Genomic DNA, 12,678 nt, shown 5'->3' on the forward strand with positions numbered 1-12,678 from the left:
AAGAGTTGCACTGGGGGAGCTACCAGAACTGATTGATCAGACTTCAAGGAGAGTCTATACCTTAAGCAGCCAGACTCTTTAGGGAGTGTCTGTTGAGGATATTGGGAAGCTCGTAGTGCGTGGTAGCTGTGGAGGTTAGGAGGCTGCTGCTGCCCCCTGACACCTAATACCAGATTGTATAACTGTCTTTCAGTTTCAGTTAGGGTATCTTTCTATTGATGTCTTCTGTGTTACGTATTTTGAAAATAATTTGTCCCCTTTTAAGTTAGTCATTTCATGGGGGCGGGGAGGGGGGAACCAGCCTGCTGGGTTGAAACAAAAACGTTGTGAAAGAGATTTAATCCCTTGCTTAGGAATGTGGGGATTTATAATTAAACTGATTCATTGGATGTTTGGCCAGTACTGGCAGGCCTAACACTGACTTTCACATGTGTTTTATGGAATAAATGTAGTTAATTAGCCTTATTATCTATCCCTTGTATTCATATACTATATGAAAAAATCAGCTATTGCTTATAGAACTTTCATTACTTGAGATCTGGCTTTGCAAGTACAGTTTTCTCTGTGCTTTTGAATTGAGGAGGGTATTAAGGGGCACCTCTGGAAGTCAGAGAGGAACAGATTAAACAGGAGCCTAATCAGAGTCCCAGGATGTTTTGAAGGGTGGTTTGTTTATCTTGTTTTGGAGTGCAGGTGGTTGGTTTTTAGAGAGCTCCCTGAAGTGAGACTGGTGATCTCCCTGGGTCAGTATTTGTCTTTCTTGTTTTCTTTAGGTTAATGTTTGAAATTTATTAATCAGATTGAATAAAATAGGTATCCTGCCCTAAGGGCTTTACTGCTTAGTAGAAAAGCTGTGATTTATAAAGTCACAGCATAATGAAATAAAGTGATAATGAAAAGCCTTGGGCAGACTGTGTAATGTATTTTAGGCTATTTACACAGGTTGGTTTGTCTAATTATTATTTTTTTGTTGTTGTTCTTGTCAGAATTGTCTTTTCTAATAGTAGGATCCATCAAACTATTTAAACCAGATCTTGCTCGCTACCGTAGAAAATACGCTCAGAATTTCTTCGTAACGTCCAAACTGGTCCTTTGAAAACTAGCAGATGTTTGCCCTTCTCTCCAGTCAGTGAAAGGTGACAGTTACTTGAACTCTTACACATTCCTTTCCTCTTTGCTTTTGAACACATTAAGTGGAAGTGGATTTGCATCCCTTTGGGGTTTTGACCAAAGCACGTACCCATCTCCTTCCTGCCTCCCTGGAACTGGTTCAAGATTTGGAAAGAAGGGTTTGTTTGAGGGCGTTTCCCATGTCTTATCTCTGAGCACATGCTAGGGTTGAATTTATTTTGACCCTGCGTTTTAAATTTGGATCCAAAGCAAGAGTTTAAAGTGCAACAGAAGAGAGTCCGCTGAACTTTAGACATGAGGGATCCGGGGAGGAAGGTACGTACTTGCATTCGGAAGCTTTCTCATAGAGGTTGGCCATCTTTGTGCATACACATAATTGTAAACTGATGACTACTAGGCAAAGTATGTAAAGATCTGTGTGATGCTTACATTGGGTGTTTATGTGCTTAATTGTACAGTGATGACTCTAGTATTCATAATCTTGAAATTGATGGCGGAGCAAGTAAATTCTGAATTTTTATTTGAAAACCTTTTGGAAAAGCTTAGGATAGGTATTTGCAAGGAAAAAAATATGTCATTTGTGATTGACCTTTAAGGGAATGACTGAAAAAGTATCTAGATATTTTAGGCATTCTATCATTTTGTCTTCTAAAGCATCAAATAAAGAAGGCTATAAATGGTTATTATTAAAGGTCACCCAGATTCTCCTCCATGTTGAGAAGCAAGTCTCTCTTCATTGATTATTATTTATCTTTATCCAGTAATTTCGAGCACAAGTATAGTATAGATACTTGTATCTATAGTAGGCTCGACTGATTTCTTTTTTGACTGATCTTTTCCAGAGCCTGGCCCAACTAGAGAATCTGTGCAAACAGCTGTATGAAACAACAGATACAACCACTCGACTCCAGGCAGAGAAAGCCTTGGTTGAATTCACCAACAGCCCTGATTGCCTGAGCAAGTGCCAGCTACTCCTCGAAAGAGGAAGTGTACGTAAGATTTGAAAAATCCTAAAGGGTAACAGCTTCAGGAAAATATATTCTGGTTCTGAGTTTAGGGGTGGATTGGGATAACTTCTGTTCCTTGATTTTTCTAAGTACCTCTGCCTTCTTAATTTCACTTTTAAAACGCACCACACCTGCCAGGTTGGCAAAAAAGGCCTTACAGACTCATCAGGGAAAATCTCATTGAGGAAAAAAAAAAAATGTCATCGAGCGTATATTTTTGTCCTGTAATTTTTCGTCTTGAATCAAATTTCTGGGACTCCTTTTCTGTTTTTTACACTTAAGTACCACTTCGTATCCTTTACAAAGAAGACAGGGCTGTATATAATTGACATTTCTTATCCACAAAGTTCATGTCACCTTGTAAGATCCCTAGTCTTCTCTGTTTTTCCTCCCCTGTACCACAGCTGCTTCTTGTCTTAGAAGTGTAGGGGAAGAAATTACCTCGACAATGAAAATTACAGGAAGTTACAGTTTTTAAAACGGAATTAGAACCTCTTCCAGCTTAAAAATGGCATGCAATGATCAATAATGCTCTTAATGAGACATGATTTGATTAAGTTAATATTTTTGGCAAGATGGAGGTCTTGGGAAGGGTAAGCATCCAACCAGGGTATCACGAAAGGGCATCAAGAGAGTTAGAACCCCAGCTAGACCGGGAGCCAGCAGAGTAGACTAGAAGGAAATGTGAAAAGGAGGAGAGCAGTTAATTTGTTGAGAGTATAGAATTCTAGATGACTTCATTTTTGAATTTGGTTAGTAGTGTTACAGAATTTATTCAGTAAACTGAACAAATTATAGTTGGCTAAATAATATCCTTTAGTAGCTGAGGGAGCTAACTCTTTTCCCAGGTTTACAAGATTAACAGTCATGGTCAGAGACTGTGTAGGGCTCTGTTCTGTTTTCAGATTTTTTTGTAATTCCTTTCAGTCCCTTGGTTCTAGGATTGATCCACTTAGATTTGTACTGTGGGAGATGCACAGCTAGCTCTCATTTGACTCCCACTGGAGCCCCACAGTGTCATTTGTGACACTGTTAACTCCAGTTCCTCATGTTGTCAGTCAACAGGCTGGAATAAAACAGGGTTGGTGCAATACTAAAAACACTTAATTATAGTGGGTTTTTAATCTCTGTTGACTTCTTAGTGACTTAGCAGATTTATTGGAATTATATGCAGAAACCATTTACATGTTATATAGTGTGTAGATATACACTATGTTCTATAGTTATAGTAGCCTCTCTTGCATTATTAGTGATTTGACACACCTGCTTTAGTCAGTTTAAACCATGTTCAAGGGTGTTGAATAAAAATCACATGTCAAAGTCACTTTTATAGATTTTTTCCATAAACTTAAGTTATTTTTATAACTGATGTGATGATGTAATGCATATGGATAGCCTACTGTCTTAAGGACTTATAGTTTTATGGGAAATTATGTTTGACCCTTGATTAAATTATTTTGATGATTCTGAGTCTGTTCCTGTTATGTGACATTATATAATATAGCCACATGGGGGAATCTGAATTTGCACACGGCTCCTCCTTATACATTATGATCAGATAGAATACTCTGATTCTCCATAAGGTTAAAATTCATTAAAATCCACACTTGAGAATGATAATGCTATTCCATTGCTTAGGGCATAATTTTTCTTTCTCATATAATTGTTATGAATTTACTACTAAACCCAGCATATACATTCCCCAAAGCTGTAGCTGATTGGTAGTTGTGCTGATGGGAAGATAGAATTGGGGGATTAACTACCCAGCATAATGTGGTGGTTCCTTCTAAAACTACTTCTTCTTGTCTTCTTTTTTTTTTCCCCCTCTTTCTAATGCCATACTATAGGAATATTATGAGGTGGAACTTTTTGAAACATCATTATAACAAGGCTGTTGGAGGGAGAAGATTGCTTGATTTAAATGAAAGAAGAGATTTAGCTTCTTTTCTGAAAAGAGCCCGTCTAACTTCTGCCCCCTCAAAGTGATACAGATACCTGTATTAGATTCAGTTTGATCAGCCATTCACTTTATCCTGCCCTTTGTTCATGACTGAAATCAGCTTAATGAGCACATATGCTTTGTGGGGCTCATTTTTCCTTAGTATGTGACCCTTTAAAATCCTGAGGATTAAGTATAGCAAAACCGATTAATTTTCTTGAATTCGAGAACAGATCTCCAAGTTAAAAACTTTATGACTGACTAACTCAATAAAATTGAATTCTAAGTCCTTTCCCCCCTCTTTTCACAGTCATCTTACTCCCAGTTACTGGCAGCTACATGCCTTACAAAGCTTGTATCGCGCACAAATAACCCTCTACCATTGGAACAACGAATAGATATTCGTAAGTAGAGAGTTGTCTTTTTTCTCTTAAAGAAATTAGTTTAGTGATGTTCTGGTAATAGTTACATTTATGTTGCTTGTCTGATAATGTTCTGAAATTGCTAAGCATACAGAATATCTAGAATCCAGTTTCTTTCCAGAATTTGGGCTTAAAAGTGAAGAGGACCCAATATAATTGCTTCTAGATAAAGCCTGCATTATCCTTTCAGTTTTCAGAAGGTTTCTTTCATTCAGTCTTTACTGTCGCTAATAACTAAGAAAAACATTGTTAGGGATTTTGAATTCTGTGCAGACCATGCTATTTAACCATCGAGGGATAGATTCAAGGCTGCCTTACCTCAGATTCTTCATTGTGACACGTTGTATATTCTGAGTTGGAAAGCCTATGAATCTTAAATTCCAAGTCCCATTTCTCAGTAGGGTGAATAATTAGGGAAGTTTAGGGTAAGTAGTTTAAATTTACCACTTCTTAGACATTTAAAGATGTACACCCTTCCCTGGCAGAGCCTTCTACGACGTAGATTACTTTTGTTTTATAGGGAACTATGTGCTCAACTACCTTGCCACTCGGCCAAAGTTGGCTACTTTCGTGACACAAGCACTTATTCAGTTATATGCCAGAATCACAAAACTGGGCTGGTTTGACTGTCAGAAGGATGACTATGTCTTCAGAAATGCAATCACAGATGTCACAAGGTTTTTACAGGTATGATTTATGTATTTCATGGAATAAAAATGGGTGAAGCAATATATGCTTACTTATATATTGATCTGTAAGTGGAATTACTTGGTATATATTCTTCTGTGTCTTTTTAACTCTTCATGTGTCTCGGCTTTACATGTTTAGATGTCAGTACAAAACCTGCTTCATTCTTTCTAATGCTTACATACCATTCCAGTTTAAAATACCATAATTCATTTAACTCTTATAAGTGGGCATTTAGTTAGTATCTATATCTTGACTTAAATAAATACTTCAGTGAATATCCTAGTGTGCGTGTGTGTGTATATATATATCTTTTTATACTTTGAGTTAAGTGTGTTTATAGTGTGAATTCCCAGCCTTTGAATTATTCAATCAGAGGGATGTGTGTATTTTGGGTTTGCAAGGATATTTCCAAATTACCCTCAAAAAAAAGTTGTTCCCTGCACAATTAAAAGAATGCCTATTTCCCTGTACCTCCACCCTGTGACCTCAGCTTTTTTATTTTTCCAGTTTGGTAGGTAGAAAGAATTGGTAGCTCAGCATTTGAGTTACAAATGAGACAGAACAAATTTTCATATGCTGATTTACTACTTATTTTTGTTTTTCTGTGAACTTCCTGTTTATATCTTACGTATTTTTTTATTGGGTTCTTTGTCCTTTTTTGTATACAGTCTCTTTGTAAATTATCTTACACGTTCATCATTTATCTTAAATGTGATTTGCTAGTTTCTCTTTCTGTGATATGTATGGTATGATACTTAAGGGTATTTTTTAAATACATAGGGTTTCAATTTTGATGAAGTCAGATTTAGCAGTCTTCTTTTATGGCAGGTTAGACTTTATGCCCTGAAAAGCAGCAGTTTTAAACTGCAGTTTCTTGCTACATTGTCTAGGCAGTTTTTTTTTTTTTTTTTTTGCGGTCCGCGGGCCTCTCACCGTTGCGGCCTCTCCCGTTGCGGAGCACAGGCTCCGGACGCGCAGGCTCAGCTGCCATGGCTCACGGGCCCAGCCGCTCCGCGGCATGTGGGATCTTCCCGGACCGGGGCACGAACCCGCGTCCCCTGCCTCGGCAGGCGGACTCTCAACCACTGCGCCACCAGGGAAGCCCTAGGCAGTTTTAATAGCAGCACGGGACTCTGTTATTTCAAAAGTATGACTGCATTCCAAATGCTGAAATCAAGCTGCACAGGCCAACTCTTTCTGCCTTTTTTTTTTTTTTTACCAGGATAGTGTTGAATACTGCATCATTGGTGTCACAATTTTATCTCAGCTAACCAATGAAATTAATCAAGTAAGTGCTACAGCCTTCCTCATTGAAGTAAGTGCCATATTTTTTCTCAGTATTGGTGTTTTCTGCTGTGTGTGGGATGATCTTTTTTGGCAGTTGTGTGCTTTTGCGGTAAGTGATTAATGCCCTTTTGAAACAAAATAGTTCCATTGGGTTTCCCTCTGTAAGTGCAGTCTACCTCACTCTTAATATCCAGATCCCCTCCTGTCTCCAGAATATTTTTTCCTCTCATCTCAGCTTTCCTCAGTGGTATTAATGTTCATTGTTAGAGATGAGAGCAATGGTCCTAAGTCAGAACTTAGGAAACCAGCATCATTGGTGTGCCCCTTCTGCTGTATAAATTAATGTGTTTGTAAAGATTCAAAAATCAGTTCTCATGTGCTATTATTAAAGATTTTGCTGACAGTCTTTTCAGAATGCACGAAACGTTCTGCTAAATACCAGGTAATTTTTTTAAATAGTCATTGACGTCACAGATAACTACAGAGGAAACACCAGTGGCTTTCTTTTGCTCTGGCTCTTATTTTTAGTCATTTACTTCTGTATCCAGCTAAAATGTTATAATTATTGAACAGGCCAGAATTAATATTAATTGTAACATCTCACCCTTCAGTTGTCAGCTATTAATTACATTGGCATCATTGTTGCTACTGCTCATATTTATGCAGACATTTCTATTAACCCTGAGAAATTTTAACTGTGAGTTGGTACTATTTTAAATGCACTAGCTTATAGTCTGTTAAAATCTGGAGTCCATATTGTGTTCTCTGTCACATGCAATCCCCATTGCGGTTGGTAATTATCGAAATAATAGCTCACACTTCTGAGTGATTTCTATGTGACAGGCACTGTTGTAAGCACTTTACTTATGTTAATTTTATTCTCACAATAGTCCTGTGAGATAGGGACTCTGGTTATCCCATTTCCTAGATAAGGAAACTGAGGCTCATAAAGGTTGAATAATTTGCCTACAGTGTCACAGTTACCTGGCAACAGTATATGAATTCAAACCCATATAGGCTTATTGCAGAGGCTGTGCTCTTAGCAACTAACTTATTATTTACCCACTATTACCCCTGTAGTAAGAGAGCATGCGTTAACTAAGTACAGAGATGGTGGGGTTAATGCTCTCCCCTTTGAAGCTTGGTTCCAGAAAATCCATCAGTGTTGGTATTTTTAAAATCTTCGAAATTTTGTCTTTTTTAAGAAAATAATAGAAATGTGTGTGACATACTTAAGATGTAATTATTCTCTGTATTATGATCAGTATAACAGATTATATATAGCATCTGGTATATAATCTAGCATCACCTTTTTATCCAAGACATTTATGATAACACAGTGACACTGAAGCTAAAATTGGAACACTTTGAACCGCTATGTAACTTAGTTTTCTGTTGGCTTTTTTTTTTTTTGGTTGTCATTTAAATCAGAAAGCATATTTCTGTTACCATTCCTGTTTGAACTTAGAAATAAAATTAAGGGGGCATTCCATAACTTGGTTGTCTATCAGAAATCTTGCTGCATTTTTTCTTTAATGTGCCAGAAGCAAAATGAGCTCCCTCCTGGTTGAACTGAACAGTATATAGAAGAGATTTAAGCTTACAGTAAATGGTTGGGCTGAAATTACTCTAGGCAACCTTGAAATTCCTTTATTGCACTCATTGAGTACCTACTGTGTGTCAGAAATACAGGGCATACTAAAGAAGTAAAAGACTTAATCCTTGACCACAAAAACCTTTAAAATATGACGAAGAGACAAGAACAGAGGAGTGAATGAAAGACGAGTACAACCACTTAAGTACTCACTTCTGTGGTATAGACTACATGTTGAAATAGGTTAGAGAAGGAAGAGAGTATTACAGGCTATCGTCTATCTTAAGTTCATGGCTGTTAGTCAATGACTGTTTTAGAAATTTTGTAGTAACTTCAGCCCTGACTGGATTGTTTACCAAAACCCAAGCCTTGCTACTGTCTGGTTTTGAGACTAAGCCACAATACAACATGATAGAAATTACTAGCAATGTCTTCCAACAGTTTGTTAAATTTTACCTCCCTGAGTGCAGAGGAAATTAAAATTTTGCAGTGGAGATACTCACCTCTCCTTCTGTCTTCCCTCTGTATGCGGTAGAGACATGATATCCTGGCTAGCTGTTATTAGCAGCTTACTGTCATCTGCATTCTCTCACTAAATATGGTCTAACAGTAACTTAAATGTTTAAAATGTATTTTGTTATTTATGTCGGTCTTATTGAAAATCCTTCTAGTTTACTTGAAGTCTACATGAAAATTCTTTTCTTTGCAACTAATTCTAAAACTTGCGTTGGTTTGTTTTTCTGCACAGGCAGACACCACCCATCCTTTAACCAAGCACAGAAAAATAGCCTCTTCTTTCCGAGATTCATCGTTATTTGATATCTTCACTCTTTCCTGCAATCTGCTAAAACAGGTGAGATTGTATGCTGGGACCTGATTCACAGATCCTTTTGAAAGGATGAGAATAAGTGGGGACTTGCTATGACCCCATGAGAGTTTATGCATCTCTTTAATCATCGTCATGTCTCACGTAATACATATGTCCCAGCTGTTGAAGAAACTTACCAAACTGAAAGAAAGAATTGTGATTTCCCTATTTCACATCTATTCCCCTAGGTAAAGAGCAGTATGTGAACACTTATCCCATGCTCCTATTTTAAAGGAACTAGTTTACCACAAAGTTTGAGGTTTTTCTTGTTTGCTTTTTTTATATCCGCATAAGACCTTCCTATGTGGAGTAAAAGCATCTTCACTTTATGGTGTTTGGATTCTCAGTGCTTTGAAAGCAGTCTCAGACTACATTGTTAGCATACTAAAACAAGCTGGCTCCCCTGTCCCCTGCTGAGTTACAGGCAGCAAATAAACAAGCAACATCTGTAAGGAAAAGTAGATTTTGAATTTTTAACATCCACTTAGACTTCATAACCTGAAGGGGTAGACAGTATCACAGAAGGAAATTACCAGTTTTAAAATAGCAAGTTGGTATTTCATTTATTGATAGACTTGAACTGAGGAAGAAATGTTAACTTGTGAGTTCTACACATGTATAACCATGTTTGGATGCTTTGTCGCTCTAGAAAGCCAAATGGAATTAGCCTCTGGCTTCGTGTTCGTTTGGGGGTTTTTTGTTTGTTTGTTTTCTTGTTCTTGTTCTCATTTTCCAGTGTGTCTCAATTGTAGTATTAGAAGCAGGTTTGGATTTTTCTTTTGTCCCAGTTAATGATGTCCATCTTTTCCTTCAGTTACCTAGTTTTACTTCAGAATTCCCAAAAAATTCTCAGTTTGGGCAAGCTGCCTCGCAAAAGCTGTTGTAGCTCACAAGCTGCCTCGCAAAAGCTGTTTCTAGAGGGAAAAAGCTTTTGAGAAAACTGAGCCTTGAAACCTCCTCTAATACTGATTCTGTCAAAAACAATGAGCCAGCCAGTCACTGAGGTCACAGCTGGTAGAAATTTGAATCTCATAGTCACCGTAGCTCTGGACCACTATTGAGCTATAGGCCGGTACACTGCTGATGAATAAATAAAATTCAGTGGTGATTTTGTTTTGATTGTGGTTTGAAAGATTTTTGTTGATGCTGGCTATGGTAATGTTAAAAAGAGAAGGAAGGGCTTCCCTGGTGGCGCAGTGGTTGAGAGTCCGCCTGCCAATGCGGGGAACACGGGTTCGTGCCCCGGTCTGGGAAGATCCCACATGCCGCGGAGCGGCTGGACCCATGAGCTATGGCCGCTGAGCCTGCGCGTCCGGAGGCTGTGCTCCGCAATGGGAGAGGCCACAACAGTGAGAGGCCCACGTACCGCAAAAAAAAAAAAAAAAAAAGAGGAAGGAAGATAGGGCAGGGTGTAAAATTTACTAGAACTCCCTCCAGAGTTTAGTCCCAGCCCTGTCTAGAAATAATAAGGATCTAAAATTCAAATAAAGTAACCAAACATCCCATATTGCTTCAGAATTCACTGTGGCCATGATGCCTACAGCATATAAAGAGTAAGTGTCAAAGGGGGAATTTCTTTAAATACCAGCTTCATGTTTTTATAGTAAATATGTTTTAATAGTAAATAAGGAGCTAGGAGTTTCATAGTGATGGAAGGACTTTGAAGGTGATGGAAGTGCAGCATCTTTTGGGAGAGAAACGTCACTTGACTGTGTTGGAATACCGCCCTCCTTTTCTGGCTTAGCAGCCTCCTCATAAGTAAGTCTGGTAGCAAGCTTGGAAGAGAGGAGTGATTGTTTGGGGCTCATTATGTGGTCATTTTTACAGGCTTCTGGAAAAAATCTGAACTTGAATGATGAAAGTCAGCATGGCTTGCTGATGCAACTGCTCAAACTCACTCATAACTGCCTAAACTTTGATTTCATTGGCACTTCTACTGATGAGTCCTCAGATGACCTGTGCACGGTACAGATTCCCACCAGCTGGCGATCAGGTAATACAGTCGCGCCCTCTGAAACAGGTGGCCTCTCCACTCTACCTGGAGTCTGCAGGGTGGTCTCAGGAACCCCTGGCAAATCCCCTGCTTGCTCTTAGAGAGAACTTAGGATGTCAGTATGGGTCTTTTTAAAGTCAGAGAGAGGCTGTTGGAGGATCCTCCAGCCGGGGAGAACTCTTTAATTACTGGGTTCCTGGCGGATGTGAGTTTGACCTTGTGTTAATCACCTAGAGACTTCTGATATCTTACTCATTTGAGGGAATTTCAACTTTAAACTTTAAAAACAAAATCAAATAAAAGAACTTGTGCTTATGCTTGGTATTGTATTCCTAAGGATAAAAATTCTTGCTATGAACAGAGTTCTGATTGTCTTAAGTTGTTTGAGAATCAGAAGAATGAATCCATTTCTTAGAGGAGCTAAAAACAAGTGCTTAAAAAAAAAAAACAGAAAACAAAAAGCCCCTATTAGGTTATCACTTTCAAATGAAATAAACATTCTGTAAGATAAGAAAGCAGGAAGAGGTGTGGAGTCCTGCGCTTGGCGAAGCCATGGGGTGGGGGGGGCGGGGAGGGGGGAGAGGCGCTGATGTACAGGTAACTGTGCCCCTGCCTGGCGTGCGGTGCCCCCTGTCCGCTCCCGCTTCTGTTGCTTCACAGCAAGCACATGGGAAATACGGGCAAGGCGAGCTCCAGTCCCCCGCCCGCGCTCCTGCCAGGTCTCCGCGTGAGTCTCTGGCGTCCTGCCCCAGCCGGGCCAGCTCGGGACGCCCCATGGATCCGGGGGCTCTTAGGGGCCTTGCGAACCCGGCGGGCCGAGGCCGTCTTCCCCTGGACCCGGCCGTTCCTGTTGGCTGCAGGCCCAGACCGCGAGCTCAAGGACGCTGGTGTCCAGTTTCCCTTGACCGTGAGGACCCGGGAAGGTCGTATGAGCCATGGCTACGACTAGCGTCAGATTGCCCAGCAGCGTTTTAAGAAAGCCAGATGCCTGGATTGGGCTCTGCAGAGCGCTACGAGGGACACCTTCACATAAACACTGTGCTTCCTGGAATCGATACTTATATTTGTCTAGTACCAAGTTAAATGCTTCAAATTATAAAACATTTTTCCATAACATTTTCTCACTGAGACTCTCAGGGCTTTTAATATCTCAAGAATATATTTTCCATAAGACTCAAAAGTAATGTAAGCTCTAAAAAATCCACTAAAAAGACTCTGCAAAAAGTGGAAGATGAAGGGGACTCTGATGAAGAGAGTGAGCATCCTGAGATGAGTGAGCCGGAAGAGGAGCCAGAGGACGACCCCAGTGCGGTCAGAGAGCATAGGGACCTGGGCAAAGTAGTGCAGTCTTTCCGATATGATGTTACCCTGAAGACAGGCCTGGATATCGGGAGAAACAAAGTGGAAGATGCATTCTACAAAGGTGAACTCAGGCTGAACGGGGAAAAATTATGGAAGAAAAGCAGAACGGTGAAAGTGGGAGATACACTGGATCTTCTAATTGGAGAGGACAGAGAAGCAGAAACAGAGACAGTGATGAGGATTCTCCTGGAAAAAGTGTTTGAAGACCAGCAGTGAGAAATACAGAGTGGTGTTACGGCGGTGGCAAAAGTTAAAATTGCCTAAAAAAAGTACACTCAAATAAATGGATTGCTTTTTAGCGATAAAGCTGCTTTCTAGTGGTGGGGGAAGGGGCCAGGTTAAAAAGAGGACGTTTTTATTAAAGTAAGGTTCTCCTACCAAAAAA

At 39.5% G+C, this 12,678-nt stretch overlaps 1 protein-coding gene, 1 long non-coding RNA gene and 1 pseudogene across 3 annotated transcripts in view; 2 read left to right on the forward strand and 1 right to left on the reverse strand.

Moving 5' to 3' along the window:
* Positions 1-12,678, forward strand: part of XPO7 (exportin 7) — a 60,882-nt gene that overhangs the window by 20,906 nt on the left and 27,298 nt on the right. The window contains exons 2-7 of one of the 2 annotated variants that reach the window (XM_060155573.1): positions 1,974-2,120; positions 4,388-4,481; positions 5,020-5,186; positions 6,412-6,504; positions 8,819-8,923; positions 10,766-10,931. In XM_060155573.1, coding sequence (XP_060011556.1) covers positions 1,974-2,120; positions 4,388-4,481; positions 5,020-5,186; positions 6,412-6,504; positions 8,819-8,923; positions 10,766-10,931 — 772 coding nt within the window. The remainder of the gene's footprint in view (positions 1-1,973; positions 2,121-4,387; positions 4,482-5,019; positions 5,187-6,411; positions 6,505-8,818; positions 8,924-10,765; positions 10,932-12,678) is intronic. The other variant, XM_060155574.1, reaches the window with a different exon arrangement.
* Positions 1-12,678, reverse strand: part of LOC132523837 (uncharacterized) — a 60,209-nt gene that overhangs the window by 16,688 nt on the left and 30,843 nt on the right. The window lies entirely within an intron of this gene.
* Positions 11,597-12,639, forward strand: LOC132523010 (mitochondrial transcription rescue factor 1-like; annotated as a pseudogene).

Source organism: Lagenorhynchus albirostris, chromosome 7 (genome assembly GCF_949774975.1).
Source record: "Lagenorhynchus albirostris chromosome 7, mLagAlb1.1, whole genome shotgun sequence".
Taxonomy (NCBI): Eukaryota; Metazoa; Chordata; class Mammalia; order Artiodactyla; family Delphinidae; genus Lagenorhynchus; species Lagenorhynchus albirostris.